The sequence below is a fragment of the Anomalospiza imberbis genome, chromosome 2 (assembly GCF_031753505.1).
Source record: "Anomalospiza imberbis isolate Cuckoo-Finch-1a 21T00152 chromosome 2, ASM3175350v1, whole genome shotgun sequence".
In the NCBI taxonomy this organism is placed as follows: Eukaryota; Metazoa; Chordata; class Aves; order Passeriformes; family Viduidae; genus Anomalospiza; species Anomalospiza imberbis.
In genome coordinates, this window is record NC_089682.1 from 83,270,123 (window position 1) to 83,286,765 (window position 16,643).

General features: G+C 41.9%; 3 protein-coding genes across 10 annotated transcripts in view; 1 reads left to right on the top strand and 2 right to left on the bottom strand.

Annotated features, from left to right (window-relative positions):
• The window catches only part of LOC137469404 (phosphatidylinositol 3,4,5-trisphosphate 3-phosphatase TPTE2-like), a 267,328-nt gene that overhangs the window by 154,172 nt on the left and 96,513 nt on the right, over positions 1-16,643 (bottom strand). The window lies entirely within an intron of this gene.
• On the bottom strand, positions 319-5,441 carry ALG11 (ALG11 alpha-1,2-mannosyltransferase). Of its 2 annotated transcripts, none has more exons than XM_068182087.1 (4): positions 5,287-5,441; positions 4,118-4,348; positions 2,470-3,401; positions 319-718 (listed from the first exon to the last, which is right to left on the bottom strand). In XM_068182087.1, the coding sequence occupies exons 1-4, from the start codon at positions 5,322-5,324 to the stop codon at positions 447-449; spliced, it is 1,473 nt and encodes a 490-aa protein (XP_068038188.1). In that variant the 5' UTR covers positions 5,325-5,441; the 3' UTR covers positions 319-446. The 2 variants fall into 2 exon arrangements, with proteins under 2 accessions (XP_068038188.1, XP_068038189.1); XM_068182088.1 differs by lacking the exon at positions 5,287-5,441 and adding an exon at positions 4,569-4,594.
• ATP7B (ATPase copper transporting beta) overlaps positions 6,988-16,643 on the top strand; it is a 43,372-nt gene continuing 33,716 nt past the window's right edge. Inside the window, exons 1-2 of one of the 6 annotated variants that reach the window (XM_068182092.1) lie at positions 6,988-7,181; positions 7,721-7,949. In XM_068182092.1, the coding sequence (XP_068038193.1) occupies positions 7,887-7,949 (63 nt within the window). In that variant the 5' untranslated portion in view covers positions 6,988-7,181; positions 7,721-7,886. Of the gene's footprint in view, positions 7,950-9,130; positions 11,724-13,234; positions 13,258-13,476; positions 13,634-16,643 lie in introns of those variants that run through there. The other 5 variants (XM_068182094.1, XM_068182091.1, XM_068182095.1 and 2 more) reach the window with 5 other exon arrangements.

Here is a 16,643-nt window from a genome sequence, read left to right on the forward strand (position 1 = left end):
TCACCAGTGCCAAATACAGGCATACTGTAGATTCTGGGAAAAAAAAAAACCGCAAAAACCCTTCTGGGTACAAAGGCTATAAAACAAAAATATTGACTTCAAAAGAGAGGCATGAAACAGGTGAAGACTGAAAATATGCAATAAATAAAAGAGGTTCCTGATAAACAAAAGAACTTCTTGATGTAGTTCTGTTTCTGAAGCACTACAATGATTTGTGAATCCAGACAGTTTTTAAGTGCACCATACTCTCATGTAGTTAACACAGAAGCATTTCTTTCCCAGGGAAAAAAAAAGTCTCTGTTACATAAAGCAGACAGCTTGACAGAAAGAAAAACAACTGTTTATTTAATGGAACCAAGGAATCATAGCTTAGATATATTTACATGTGCCATACAGTCAAATATAAAACGTTAATTTTACTCATGTTCATTTTTACTTACATACACTTATTTAAATAACGGCTCCACAGATAACAGGAATGTGTCTTCAAAATGCTGGTCAGAAAACCTGTGCACAGAGTGACGAGCATTTTCTCTGATCTCCAGTCTTTTCTCAGGAGGCAAAGAAAATATGTAAGCCATTGTCTCAGCATAACTGTCCTCGTCTTCTGCTAAGAAGCCTGTAACACGTCCTTCATGGGGTACCACGATGTCTAATTTGGGGCCACCAGAATTGTGAGCCAGGATAACTGTGCCAGCTGCCATACATTCAACTACTCCTGTAAGAGAGACAAAAAATGCTGATATGAGTCTGCACATCATGTGCTTTGACCTTCTGTAAAACACTGGAAAGTTAAACCAACAGTAAAATTCACTACAGACTGCTATTCCAAACTCAGCTGGAAAAATACAGCGAAGATGGTCCCACAAGAAACACAAATTTAAATTTTTCAGTTCTAAGGACTGAAATGACAGTTTCTCTTAAACACATAAAATTGAAATTAAGTATCAGATACAACTGGTTAATTTGTGGGTCTTGTAACATACCTGATTTTAAACGTTTGGAAAGATACTGAAAAAAATTTGCACATTTCAATCAGAAGATATTCAGAAGTTCAGTATTTTGCAGATGAACAAATCTTTATAGCTTCTGACAACTCAGCAAGGCACTAGTAAAAATTGTTATCTCTACAACTGTATTTTTGGATGGAAGAAATTTTAATGAAATGGGAATCAGTAAGCTTTCCTCAGCCAAAAGCTGTGGGATAGGGACAGAGTATAATGTACACAGCAACTTCAATTCTCCTCCATGGTTCCAGAACAGACCTCAGAAATGCCTCAGTTCTGATTTGATTGTTATAAATTCCCTCAGCTCAAACATTGCCTACTATAAATAGTGCTCCAAAGTTTTGGAATGTGTTTTTTACACATAAAAAGCCTTTTAGATGAAGGTTCCTGCTCAAATTCAAAATCATAGTGTGATTATATCACTTTCTAAAAATTTTTAACTAAACTTTTGTGGGAGAGAAAAAGAAGACATAATTTCCAATATTTTGCCGTTGTTTCTGAGAGACGCTTTAGTGTCAATTTTTTTATACCAAGCTCTTACAGACCATAAACTACTACTCCTCATACTTAACCTTTTTCTACTGAAGTCTGAAGACATTAACTGTAGTTTAGTTACATTATAGTAGAGTATGGTATTCATCTGCTTGGCTACTAACTTACCTGACTGCAGTAGATTTATAACAGATGGGCAAGCTGGCACTCCCTTTCAAGGTCAGGACTAATCTAATCTCAATAAACGGAGCCCCATACCTCAGTTCTGGGTCCCAGCTCCTCTCTGGCATTCTGCTCCATGCTACACCCACCAATTTAAGGGCTTCATACATTTGCCTCAGCAGAGATGCCTAATACAATGAGATGACCAAAGGTACCTGGTGGCATCTATGCAGAGCTTATTTGTACCAGACACGATCTGTGGGAGACTCACACCCCTGAAACAGCAGCTGGAGCCCCATGGCATACACTGGACATTTCAAGTGGCATTTGAGGCAGATGAAACACAACCAAAATCTCTAACAGGGATGCTCACACATGAACTGTCTCTAACCTCCCCTTGCAGTCAGTAGAGCCACCAGGGCACAATTTAAAGTATTGGAAGAGGAACACCTGCAGTCTCTTGAAGCTCTGGAAGGTTGGAAAACCTAACCCAAGGACAATACGGTGACCCATGACCTTGCAGGGTGACAGCTGGAGGTCAGCAGGACATCCTGGGCAGCACAGACAGGACTAGCTCTGTGTTTAGGTGACCAGAGGATGCACAGAATTAACAACCTATGATTACAGCACTTCAGCTTGCACTACAGTAGCACCTAGTGGCGCATCATCTGCACCACAACTGCACTGGTCCTGCATGGCAACTACACTGCCTCCAGTGGGAAAAGGAGCTGGACACGAGCTTGGCATGCAGACCTCTGTGCTTAGACACCTAGGGACAAGCAGCTGAACACTCAGGAAACGTACTGACCGATCCCAAAGTGCTCATTCCACATGGTGTGCAGGCCGATGGTGGCCTCGGCCAGGTGTCTTTTCAGCTCCTCAAAGGGAATGTTAATCCTGAACACCACATCATCACTAACTCCCAGCTCTTCGCACAGACGTTTCAGGTTATTTACACGCTCTTCATCTTGCTGGTTACGGCAGCCGCCAATTAAGATCAGCTTCAGTGATGGCTGCTGCCCCACTCTCTTCTCTTTCAGCAATTTAGCAAAGGCTCTGATTTGCAAAGGATGATCTTTTTCAGGCCTGAACTGGCTGACAGAAACAATGGAATATTCACTGGTGCTCTTTTCCACTTCCAGTGGAATATCCAGGAAAGCCTGAACATCGCATGGTGGATGCACAACACTAGTGCAAGCCCCAGCTCTCCAGAGGGAAAGGATGTGATTCAGTGTCCAAGAAGAATTCACCATAACCACATCACTGCAGGAACCAACCAACCCGTACATGAAAGCGAAGAAGTAGTAGTAGACAAGTTTAAATTTGCTGAAGAGAGGACTGCTTGTAATGAAGGCAGCATTGTTAAACCTGGTATCCTGGTTCCTCACCACAGAGAGCATATCCGTGCTGATAGTGGGATAATGGACGTAGCATCCAACGCGACAACCTCCCAGGTATTTGAAGAGGGGAATTGTGAAGGCATAACCCATTGAGTCAATATAAATATCAGGAGCACACTTTAGAAGAGCTTCCCAGCCAAGAAACACTGATCCTAAACTTTGTCCCAGCAAAGTGAAGTGAGGATAAAGAGAAGCTTCCACAAGGAAGCGTTTTTGTAGAAATACAAATTTCACAGGATGGATTAACTTAATATTGAATCTTCTGAAAGCGCCTTCTACTATTTCTTCTCCAGTGGCATCTCTATCACCAGTGTAAACAACACATGTTACATTTCTGTACCTGTAAGAATAAAGAAAAATAATTTCATATATTCTTGTCTTTATATTTTTAAGCAAGAAACTAAAACATAATCCACTTAAAAGTACTCAAGAAGAATGTGAGAACAAATGTCTGGCCCAGAAATTATTTTAATTAAATAATATTTTTCCTTATACTTCCACAGTTTTTTTCTGATCTGCAGAAAAACATATGGCTGAGAGCCTAGGGAATATTTCAATTTGAGTAAAACATAAAAGGAGCTCAGTATTATTCTACAGACTTCAGAACTCCTTGCTCTACATCAGGAGATATCTGTCTAGTGCACAGCATGAGCAACATGCAAATGATGGCAAATCAGTGGATGCAACCATGTTAAATCCACTTTAGGTATTAATTTGTTTTACCTCCTGCACCAAGAGGCAAGTATAAAGATGATCAGTTATCTACTGAGGAGTTATGACTATACAAAGTTCCATAGCAGTAGTGGAAAACTGAGGAGGAAGGAGAGGTTTTCTCAAGGAAAGAAAGGAAAAAAGGTGAGAGCTGCCACAGCAGGAAATATCAAAATGTAAAGGGATGAAGTAGAATGCAACCACATGAAACTCAGATGCAAAATAAAATGTAAGACTAGTAGATTAATGACGCCTACTTAAATATGTAAAATGCCAACATATGCATAAAGAATAGCAACAGAAGCTGAGAATGAAATATGGTGTTTGATAGACACATATACTTACTTTTTCTGGAGCGTTCTTATGGCACACCACAAGACTCTCTCCCCTCCACCTCCTGCATTGCAATAGGGGTGAAAAAAGGCCACCACCACTGGCCGCTTCCCATCTCTTCCTGCTGAGCTCAACTGTTTCTTCCTTTGTATCCAGAGCCGCACTCCACAAAGCAGTACTCCCAAGCAGATGCACAAAATTCCACTTAGAAATAATGCAGGGAGTAACAATGAGCACAGCAATCTGAAACAAGCCAGAAATTTAAAAATACATAATTGCTTTAAAGAATTACTCTGTACGGCATTGAGTGAGAAGGACTTGAAAGTAGAGCTACAGGGAGTTTGACAAACTTCTTCAGTTCTTCTAATCTCAGAAATCATCACTGTGTATGACTGACAATGACAGAAATTAAATCATTACCCTGGTTTGTTTATGCGAAGGTCTCTTTTCCTCCTGGTGTTACCTTGCAATCATTTATTACTGTTTATTCATGCCCTACATGTGTTATCTATCTCCATGTGCTCTACACGCTTGGTAAAAGTTGCATGTCCTTAGTAACCTGGCAATACACAACCAGCAGAGTGACTTCCAAGTAGACTTGTAAAGAGTTTTTTCAGCCCAATCTCCTGTTTGGCTCGCTCTACTGTGAACTGTTGTGGTGCCGGGCTACGGGGGCCAGGCATCTCCTATTCCAGCCTGCACTTCCCACTCCCCGGAGGCATGAACAGCGATGGCAGCTGTCCAGAGCAGCTCTGTGCAGCCTCTCCGTGCACAGAGCTGTTTGCTCTGCTCTCTCAGTCCCTGTCAGGGCTGCTCCCTCCGCTCTGCACCGCCTCCCTGACAGCCCTGCTAACCCTATAGCGGGAGGTTTCCCGGTCCAGGAGCATCACAGGGACAGCACCTGGTTCCTCCCGCTGTGCCGCTAAGCCTTGCGACAAACAGCGTTTACTCAGCCGCTCCCGTTTACAGAAGGAGCGACCCACGGCTCACGACGGACACATAAGGAAGCACTTTCATTCCGGGCCGGGAACGGCGGAAAAGCACATTAACCCATCCGAGCCCGCGGCTCAGCGCGGAGCCGGACAGGGGCCGCCCCGGGGGCGGAGGAGCGCGGCCAGGCCGGGGCCGCCCCCCGCCCGCCCTGCCCGCCGCCAGGACGCGCCGCCCCCGCGCCCCGGTACCTGAGGAGCCCACACAGGCACAGCCCTCCCGCCACCATCTTGGGCAGCGCTGCGTCGCCTTCCCGGCGGAAAGGGAGGTTCCCGGCCGGCGGGGCGGGACCAGCCGGGCAGCGGCTCCCGGCTGGCAAAGCCGCGGAGGGGCGGGAGCGGCGCCGCCGCTGTCTCCGCCTCCTCCTTCCCCTCCTTCCCCTCCTTCCCCTCCTTCCCCGCCGGCTTCCTCGCCTCCTCCTCGCCCCACGCAGCGAATATGGAGCCTTTCGAGCCTGCAGGCTGTAGAAGGCGTGCAGTGCAGTGGGTTGTTGGGACTCTTGTGCTGCTGCATGAAGTGTTCTTCCCAAAGATGCCGGAAGAGCGTGGACAGCAGCACATTCCCGGCACAGTTTAGTCAGACATAACACGTGCTGCTCCTTGAATGTGTTATAAAAACGCCAATTTTTTTTAAATTTTAAAAGTTTAATAATAATAAAATAGTTATAAAAACAGTCATACAATTAGAGTAATGAAAATTTAGAGTTAGGACAATTACAAGACAATAAAAAGCAAAGAATTACGGACGTCCGGATGCTCTCGGGCACTTAAACCCAATAAGCATGCCTTGTGAACAAAGGAATAATCTTTAAAAGCAGTAGCCTGTTGCATATTCATACATCTCATACATGATGCATAAATTCCTTGCAAATTAAGAACTTTTCTGGTTTTTGTCAACTTCTTCCCCTTAATCCTGGTGGTTCCATAAAGACGGAGAGAAGGTGGAAGAATGTTTGTCTTTTCCGATAAGGAGGCAGTAATTCTTTATGGGCCCCCATCATTGTCATCTCTGTGTGAAGAGTTTCTTCATTATCTCATCTCTTGCTTGAGCTAGTAAAAAAACCCCCACATACATAGGTTCTATTTTAACTACAAAACTACATATACCATACTATTAAAATGTTAATACAGCACTTCTAATTGATATAACATAATACATATAGTATTCAATTTAATATTTGCGAAAAGCCAATCATAAAATATGCATTTTTCACAAATGGCATTGCGTCCTCCTCAATTGACATCCTCGGATTCCTTGGGCAGGATGGAAGGGAGGGCACTGTGAGGAGGCGGAGGCCTCCTGGGTACGTGGGGTTTCTTCTGTGTCCCACACTCCCCCAAGTTTTGCCTTGTAAATGCTGGCTCTTCTTGTTGGCCAGGAGAGGATGAGCATCGACGAGCCCGATGTCCTGGTTTGCAGTCCTGCCGTAACCTCCTGCTTGTCAGTGAATCCCTCATTATGGAGGGGGAGCTGCCAGCAGCGGTGCAGGTTACTGTTGTGAGGCCGAGGGCAGGGAGTCCAACACAGGCTGCGCCTGGCACCGTCTCCAAAAGGATGCTATGAACACGATCATGGGGACAGTTACCACTGAGGTTATCTTATCTATCTTACATGCTTTTTGGCCTATTTTGTCTTGATTGGAGAGTGTATGCACAAACCAGAGGGTCAGTGTAGCAGTAAGACTGAATGGGGCTGATTTTTCAAAATACCACTAATGATGTGTCAGTCCACGTCAAGACTTCATGTTCCTAAAATGTCATCCTTGGAGCAACATAAGGAACGCCCCTTGATCTCTGGGATACTGGGAAGCATTGGGTGAAACTGCCAGACTCTCTAGATCAGGAGAGACCTTGCCAGAACAATCCGAAACATTTCTGATCTCCTGTCACATTGCTACATGATTCTTTTCCCCCCACCACATTCTCAATTTTAAAATAATAAAATGCTTTATGTGAGAGGTTTGATCCAGATAATTCCTTCTTCAATCTCTTGCAGAGTTGAGGCTGTCCAAAATTTGAGGGAGTTTCAAACCTTGTTTCTTTAAACAAGACCTTTCCAGAACCTGTGATCCTTCAGCCTCATTGAGGTCAGCATGATCTAATTCATGTTCTAGTCACCTGTGCATTTTGAGGTCTTGTAGGTGTTAGGGATGTTTGTGAAAGTCATCCTGTGTCTTCTGCATGAGAGGAGTGCAGGTTGGAAAATGATGAATCATTAATTCGTGTGGCCACTGCTATAACCAGAAGCAGAGAGACAAAGGCTCTGCTGTAGTGGGAGTGAGAAAAGTGCAGCTTAAATGATGGTTATTTGTTTCTGACCTGCCTGGATTGAGTTTTCCATTTAGGAGGACTCAGCCTTGGGGGTGAAACTGGAAATGTGGAAACTCAGAAGTTTATTGGTTGTTTTACTGATGTTTTTATTTAAATATTTTGACTGTCCTAAGTACCACTGACTGTAGGTTTTACCAGGATGTCTCTAAGTAAGCAGGTAATTTGGAAGAGGTCTGTGGGAGGTCCAGCAAGCATGGCCTAACATTTCATTTCTGAACCAACAGCTCTCATAAGGAGGATGCAACAGGTATTGGTTTCTCTCCCTTAATCTTTTTCATCTTCCTTGACACAGCAGTTGCTTTAAAAGCATGTGGAATCTTTACAGAATAGATCTCTGCTGGATTTACATCTCTGAACTCAAAACACCTTTCTTTCTTCAACATTTGAAGATTATTGTCTGAGTTCAGAGTTCAGAGGAAGAGGCAAGTTATTCTAGGGAACAGGAAGTCTGACTATTTTAAATGATGCAATTTATGCTTCTCCCCACTGACTTGGAAAGGAGTCCGTGGTCACTCCCTTGGAAGGTATGAATCTTACAACAAGTCTTCAAGAAGCTGAAGGACAGCAGGTCACAGCTTAATTAAGATGAGACTTAAGTAATAATGGTGAAGAATTCATGGAAGCAAGAAGACTAATTAATGAGGGAGACACCTACATACTGAGCTTTTGAGTTTCCTTTGCTCATTTAGGGACAAATCTGCATGATGGTGGGAGTGTCATATAGTTTTCTCAGCTCAAATAGTTTATTATTAAATGAATGTATAGTTCTACAATTTATAGTTCACTATAGTTCACTAATAATTTATAGGTTACAGAATCACAGAATGTCTGAAGTGGGGAGGAATTGGTGGGATGATGCAGCCAGAGTTGTGGTCAAAGGCTTAATGTCTAGGTGCTGCACCTGGGTTGGGGTAATCCCAGTTGTGAGTACAAAGTAGAAGAACTCGTTGAGAGAAGCCCTGCAGAGAAGGACTTAGGGGTTCTCATGGACAAAAAGCTGGAGAGGAGCTGGCTATGTGCACTTGAAATGCAGAAGGCCAGCAGCATCCCGGGCAGTATCAAAAACAGTGTGGCCAGCAGAGTGAGGGAGGGAATTCTGCTGCTCTGCTCCACTCTGGTGAGACCCCACCTGCAGTGCTGCATCTGGCTCTGGGGTCTTCAACACAGAAAAGACAGGGACCTGTTGGAGCAAGTCCAGTGGAGGGCCATGAAGTTGGTCACAGGGCTGGAACCACTCTCCTGTGAAGGCAAGCTAAGAGTGTTGGGGCTGTTAAGGCTGAAGGAGAGAAGGCTCCAGGGAGATCTCATTGCAGCCTTCCAACACATAAAGAGGGCTTATAAAAAATAGGGAGGGTGACTTTTTGCACAGACAGATAGTGATAAGACAAGGGGAAACAGTTTTAAATTAAAAGAGGAGAGATTCAGATTACATATTAGGAAGAAATTTTTTACTGTGAGGGTGCAACAGGCTACCCAGAGAAGTTCTGGATTTCTTATCCCTGGAAGTGTTCAAGGCCAGGTTGGATGGGGCCCTGAGCAACCTGATCTAGTGGGTAGCATCTTTGACCACAGTAGAGGGGTTGGAATTAAATGATCTTAAATGCCCTTCCAACCCAAACCTTTCTATGATTCTGTGGCCTCTGGAGGCCATCTTCTCCAGCCCGCTTGCCCAGAGTGAGTACCTAGAGCAGATTGTCCAGGACTCAGTCCAGATGAGTTTTGAATACCTCCAAGGATGGACACTGCACAACCTCCCTGTGTAACCTGTGCCAGTGCTTGGCCACCCTCATAGTGAAGAAGTGTTTCCTGATGTTCAGAGGGAACTTTCCATGTTCCAGTTTGTGCCCATCACCTCTGGTCTTGTCACTGGACCCCAGTGAAAAGAGCCTAGCTCCTCTTTTCACCCTCCCTTCACACACTGAAGGCCTTGCCAAGCCTTGTCAAGGCTTGAACAATCCCAGTTCCCTCAGCCTTTCCTCACAGAAAAATTGTCCCATGCTCTTAATCATCTTAGTTGTTTTATTTTTTTTTCTTAGTCCCTCTTGTGGTAATTAAAAACAGATGTATTAATACTTTCAAAGTTCTTCTGTTAGCTTTTCATTATTCACAGGGTTTTCAGCTGCTGATGTGAGCATATGAAACCTGTGTGCTGACAGACTTGCAGACTGCAAAGCTTACCATTAATGTGTGAACATCCAACACAGGCTAATTAATTGAGTCATCTACATTTCATGACTTCCCCACCTTCATTCATATGTAATAGAGGATAGTGCATGCATGCTTTTAGGGTACTGACAAGAACTTCAGCAGGAGCAGTGATGAGGTCTCTGTGGTGCTCCCATTCCAGCAGTGAGAATGCTATTCAAAACCTTGTCTGTAGAAATTCCACAAGGCTGACATGCCAGCAATAGTAAACTAGCCTTGTTATGAAGTCAGCTTTGTTTTCACCTTCACAGAGATGTACCAAGTTTTTAATCTTTTGTTGTCTCTGTATGCTTTTTTTGTCATATTTTAATTGCTTTCCTTATTAAGCTCCTTACTCTAAAGAAAACCCATGCAAATGGGCCTTTTAAAGTGAAGAGTATTTAGAATAAGTAGCAGAATCCACTCATTGTGTGTTCTCCCTGTGCCTGCAATGCATTTGAGACAGTTTTAAAGTATATTTTTGTAACTCTCATTCTTGCTGAGTAGTTCATGTATGAGTAACTTAGTAAGATAAAACCGCTGGCAAGTAATAATAGAAAGAAACTGGATTAGTATTGTGTAAATATATTCATATGACAGTCGTGTGATCTGTTATACTTTCTTGTGCAGTTAGTTACTTTCTTTCAGAAATATTCACTGTGTAGCACCAAGTCTCTTGTTCAGGGCTGCTGTCTGAGCTGTGAAAATGCCTGGGACTGTTTTTAGTAGACAAAATCTCAGATCATTCATATACAGAGTAAGTTTTTTCACTTTTGTATGTGTCTTGTGATAGGCTGTTGAACATTACAGTACATTTAATCTTAATTGCATAGTAATAGGAGCAGAAATAAAGTTGCACCAGTTCCGTGCTAAATATTTGTGAAGCAAAACCCAAGCATTGGTAAGAAATTGTGGCTATACCTAGGGAAAAACACTATGGGGTTGTTTTTACTGATATCTTGTGATATTGAAGTTGCTAAATATAAGCAATTCTAGTAATTTCTTTTTCACTGTCATCCTTAATTCTGAGTTACATGTTCTAGGGCATAGGTGTTCATGCCATATATCTGTGAGCAAAAGCTGCTCTGATTTTTTTGGCAGAAGCAATGAAGAATTAAGCAGCTCGGATCTACAAATTATATTTGCAGGAGAGCCCATAAAGCACTTTTATTTGTATCACCAGGCAGTTTATACAGGTTAAACCCATATATTTTGATTAACAGAAGATTATTTGCACACAAATTGTCCCAGTTGTATAAGGACCATGCAGGAAAACAAATCAGTTCCTGTAGATTGTGACAGTGTTTTAAACTTCCATGGATTCTAAACATCTGCCATGTTTTAGGGTGGCTGAAGGAAACATTTTCAAGCAACTTAGAGCACTGGCAGAAATGAGACGGCAAATGATGTACTCCTAATGATAACAGCACTGACCTTGCAAAAGACCATTTGGACTCATCTGAAGGTGCAGCTTTTTCAGGTGGAAGTTTGGAATTCTTGAGGAACTGGGGACCATTTTTGAGGGTCTGTGATATCAGTCCCAAGCCTTTTTTACTTTTCATTCTCCTTTCTGCAGATAGATAATAATATATCTGTGGCTATCTGCACCTAATTTGAACATGAAGGGGATCATGAAGGACTACCTCTTTCACCATCATACCTTAACACCTGCTCAGATCAACTATGAAAGTTCTCAGGGAGCTGTAAAACTTCACTGTGATTTTTTTTTTTTACTGCATGAGCTGCTTCCCTTTTCAAACTTTAAAAAGTTCACATAACCTGTTCACTGTGCTGGCTTGTTCAACATGCATTTTGCCACATGTGTTTGTGCGTGCCTCTCTGCCTGTTTCAGGAAGCAAGGAAGAGTGCTATTCAGATGAAAATCCAAGTTGTTTCACATGGAGCCAGGACGAAGCAGGATTTGCATTCTGTACTCGTGTCTGGCTCCTTGGCACTGATTAGGAAAGAGAAAGGAGCCAGAAACTCCCTGCAAAGCAGGACAGAAGGGAGCTGGAGGAGACTGTTTGGCTAGTCCAGGCATGAGAGTTGTGGATACTGTGCCTCATCACCTCCTCTGACTTATTTCTATTCCAAGGATGAAGAAGGCTTGAAAGGTTGGTGATTTTCCCATGAAGTAGATTCAATCAAAGATTCTCTTTCAGGGAGCAAACCAGGGCTGCTTAAAAGTAGTTCCCTGCTGCACTACTTTTTCTTTCAATAAGCAGAGGTACCAGGAGGGAATGATAATGAATCAAGCCTGAATTTCCATGGCTAAACTTCTATGCTTTCCAGGAATTGAGGGCAGTTAATAAATCTCAGATGGTTGCTCAGCAACTTCCAGGGTTGGTACCTTATTTTATGCTGAGTTGCAGAATGCATTGGTTTTGGCTAAATGTGTCCTTGGAAGAAACATTCTTTGCCTAGAGAACAGACTGACGTGACCTCTGGAATTGAGAGTATTGCTGAGAGCTGAATAAATTCAGTTTCAGAATTAGAAAGCTTTTTGTGTTTTCCTTTCTCACACTCTCAGGCTCCCAGGAACTCTTTCTTTAAGAGTCAGATGTCTCCAGTTTCCCCTGTGTCCTCATGCAATAAATGAATGCTGTTTTAACAGTGAGTTTGAGTCGTGATGAGCCAGTGTGTGTCGCAGGAAACAGCCTGAGAAATTATGTCTTCATTTGAAACCAGGATTTTAACTGTATTTCAATCCAGGTGTTAAATATTTCAGATATTTTATTTTTTTTATTATTTATTTATATTACATTATTTTTATACTTGTAAACAGAAAGAGGTTTACTCTGTATTGCCATTTCCCTTAGATGTTTTTCAAAGCAACTGTTTGTATGGAAGAAATTGCATAAAATTAGCTGCAGTTTCCTGTGTTGATACTTTCATCCCTGACTGTTGCTTTGGTTCTAACATTTGTACCTGAATTCTTACTGAAGTAGTGTAGGCTGTCAGTGACATTATTCAATAGGGAATTATTATCAGGTGTTCCAGCAAACATAAAATTTAAAAAAAAAGACAGCAAATATATTTTCATTTTCACTTTTATTTTTTATTTCCCTTCTTAGTTTCTGTAAGGATTTGCAGTGAATCAGTATGTCTCTATCCAGGCAAGTTCTACTTAAGTTTCGTACTCATTTGAAGCATGTTTTTTCTAGTGATAGAAACTGGCTCTTGCTGAGAGCTAACTGTAAGTTTATGGGAGATATTTGACCTGAACAGGGCACTGTTGTGTAGTTCTTAGCCCTGGATAGCAAATAATTGACAGGACTTTTGTAGAAATGCAAGTTCACAACTCACATATGTTACAATTTTGAGCTCTGACAACTGGAAACAGAAAAGCCTCTACTCCATCTTCTCAGCAGAGGTTCCTCTCTTCGCTTCTTGCCTGCTGTGGCAGAGCAGGTCAGCCAGAGAGCTGGCACATCTTCCCTCTCCACATTGGGAAGAAAAGCGCACCTAAGGACAGCACTGTATTTGGGGAGGCCCCAGCTGCTGTGTCCCTTCAGTCCCACAGTGACTGTGGTGATGCTGGGCTCCGAGGTGTGTGAGCAGTGCTGTGCTTTGCTCGCTCGTGGAAGGACAGTCACCGTGTCTTGGCAGCACGTGGCGCAGTCCAAAAGGGCAGGACGTGGACGGCAGGTGAGAAGGGCCCTCATGCCAGCCTGGAGGGGCTGTACCTGAGCCCTGTGACACAGCGTCACCTCAGAGGTTGTGCTCTCTGCAAGAGTGAGATCACAGAGAGGGCTCTAACACCTCTTGCCTTTTTCTACCCAGTAACTGCAAGCAGTCCACAGAGAGAGCAGGGGAAAAGGAAGTAAAATAACCAAACAAAACATAGAAACCCTTCTTCTGAGAGAGAATTTTGCCTGGACCACCGCGAAAGCAGACAGGACTTTGCTCACGGCATTGTGTTGGGCGTGCTGTGGTGAGGCGTGCAGCTTTCACGCTTACTTAGGGATTTGGGAGTTTCTGGAAACTCCTCTCTGTGTATGTAGGTGGTTCCTGCCAGTCTGAGGTAAACAGAAATCATTGTTAAGAGAAACTGAATTTAGTCTTGCCTTTACATATCTAGCCTGCCCTAACAAAGATGGTATGTTTGTATTTTAGATGTGGCATCCGTAATGCAAACACAAGATAATGTTTTGTCTTTTTTTTCTTGAATTCAGAGGCTGAGCAGTTGACTGGCCATAGAACCTGAAATACAAGCTTAAATCAGAGTTACCAGTTTCTGGGTTTGTGTTTTGTTTGTTTTTGTTTTTGTTTTTGTTTTCTTTTCTTTTTTGGTATAGTTTACAAATATGATGTGCTTTATGCTGTTTACATAGTCCCAGGTGCCTCATCGTATTAGTTTGCCTGATACAGGGTGAATGGCTGCTTACTTTGGGAAAAAAAACAATAATAAAAAAAAATTAGTCCTCTTATTTACTTAAATCACAATTCAGAGACTTATCACTTTATATAATCAAAGTAAGTGTAGGAGATATTTTTTTGAATGCTGCAACAAATACTGAGAAATTTACAAATTTTAAGCAGTAGCATTAATTATTTCTTATTTCTAAATGTGGACAGCAAATATTAGTTTACAAGTAATAGCTCTTTCTGTTTTCTCAAATTAGCCTTTTAAAATAGTTACTTTTGTAATATTACTCATTCTCAAGTTGTATTTTAAATATTGCAGTTAAAATGGGTAAAATGCAGGCCCCTTTTCTCTGCATGGAATTCTAAAAAGCTTTTGCACAAACTTTGCGAGACAAAACCAGCTTTGACAAGAGCAAATCATGGACAAGATCAGAAAATTAGATTGGAAACACAGAAGTAAAAATACTGGGTTTGTTGTGGCAGTGCCTGACAAGTTCTGTCAGCCTTCTTAAACTGCTTGGAGCATAAGAAGTAGTAGTGGAAATCTTGACTCAAATTAATTCATGCCGATTGCAATTGTTCTTTGCACTTAAACCTTGACCCAAAAGGTGTGCCTTTTTGTGTGATAATAAGATCTGCTTCATGGTTTCCATGTATTGAAAACAAATTTCTACAGTATAAACAGATAACAGAAATTATCATAATGAAACCAACGCTTCTAAAAGCAGACAAAGTACCAGGTCCACACAATTTGCGATCATCCGAAAAGCTGTGGAATGAAAAAGATCAGTATGAGTTTTGGGGCCCTGTTACAAACAAGGGACTTTGTTGAGTTTTGCTGGTTTCAAGCAAACAAACCTTTTTTAAATATTTGGAGAAGATTGAGTCTGCTTCCTGAAAAACTGAAGCCAAAGTCTGAGCAGATTTGATTTGAAATTAGGTCATCAACTCTTAAGCAATTTTAATCATAGCAGGTAGGAATTTGTTTCCTTTTATTTCAGAATTCTGTAGTTTCCTTTTTTCCTTATAGTGTAAGAAATAATGATCACACTTCCTCATCTGTTAAAAGAAATATCTATACCATTTATGTTATAGAAACACTTGTGTATCTGATTACTGCCAGTTTTCTTATGACTGTGGCCAAAGAATTCTTTCTGACTTTGTGGCTCAAAACTAGGTGCAAATGTAGGTAAAGAGATGGTTTTGTTGCTTCTTCAATAAAGATGAGGTGTGGCCTTTTTTTTGTGTTCACTGAGAAGTATGTCATTTAGGAGAATAAAGGACACAGTTCTGTACCATGAATATGACCAAGCTTCCACTGAATCTTCAGGTGTGACTGATTGATTCATGGGGGAAATGGGAGGCTTAAGTTGTTTAGTATGACTGAAAAATGATTGTGGAGCAAGCACTGGGATTTGATTGAAGAAAAAGTGGATACCTTACTAACTACTTCCCTTTTCTGTTAAAGAGGGCCCTGACAGAGGAGAAATAGTTGTTTCACACAAGGGCTGGGTGCTTTCCAGGTTCACTCTCAAGCCGTGTTTAAGCAATTTGTTGATACCTGTGAGTTGCCAGCACTGTTGTTTGTGATATTACTATGAGTTTTTACTCTACTTCCCCCTTCCTCCCTTTTTTTTTATCTAAATGCTCCATTTCCTGCTGTTGAATTGTATGTGTTAAAACCAAATACAATCTAACTCTGCTAAGACTGGTAAAGGGAGGAGGAATTCAAACATTTTAGCTGACTGCATCCTGAAGACAAATTAGGAATAACTCAAAATACTGTCAAATATGAAATGACTCGTATCATTCTTTGTATGCCTCATTGTATTTTGGTGATGATTGTATGACTGAATTTTGTGATGATTGCATGATTGTATTTTGTTGATTTAAAATAATGTCTGAAGAGGAGAGCAGGAAAATTATTAACATTCAAAGGCAGACTGGATTTCTTGGGTGATGTATTATTACCAATACATCCCTCTTGGCACTGACATGAAGTGCACATAACTGAACTGGTTCCTCTTGTCTGTCTGATGGATTGTTGCCTTAAGAGTATGGCTAAGTTTTCTGTTGCGTTAAGAGGAAGGAGATATGGCACAAAATAACCCCCTTTCAGTCCAGCTGAATCTCAGGTATCACAGGGAGTTGGGACAGCTGAGTGATAGCCAATTCAGCTCTAAGCATCAGAAGTGCAGAGCCAATGTGTCTCTGCAAGTCCAGGTGTGCTCAGTAAGAAGCATCCTGGTTACAGATGCACGAACAGTGCAATTCACCGCAAGTCTGGTTGTGCCCAATGAGTTTGTGCAGCCTGATCTGAAGTCTGGTGGCATTCAGTAACTCTCATGGCCAAGTACAAGATAGTATCACTTATTGAGCAACAGAAATGCAGATTGTTACTGGATTGCTGGTGATAAATGCATCATCTGAGAAGCATGTGTGAATACACAAAATATGAATAATACAGCTGGTGACAAAGACATTAAATTGCCAAATGGCTCTATAGGGTTAAATTATGGTCACAAATACAAGATTGCCTTTTAAATTTCCCAAAAAAGGACTAGGACTCAGTATAGCTGAATGTTCAAATCCTACTTCTTAGGCATTCTCAAAGGTGGAGCCTCCTTTAGCCTCCTGCCCCACTTAAGCTATATCTATATTGTTTT

What these genes read in the sequence shown, in the direction of transcription:
- ALG11 (XM_068182087.1), bottom strand. Translation starts at nt 5,324, where the DNA reads ATGGTGGCGGGAGGGCTGTGCCTGTGTGGGCTCCTCAG. An exon ending in TGCCTGTGTGGGCTCCTCAG is followed by an intron (nt 4,349 to 5,286) that starts GTACCGGGGCGC and finishes GGCTTGTTTCAG; the next exon opens with ATTGCTGTGCTCATTGTTAC. An exon ending in ATAAGAACGCTCCAGAAAAA is followed by an intron (nt 3,402 to 4,117) that starts GTAAGTATATGT and finishes TTATTCTTACAG; the next exon opens with GTACAGAAATGTAACATGTG.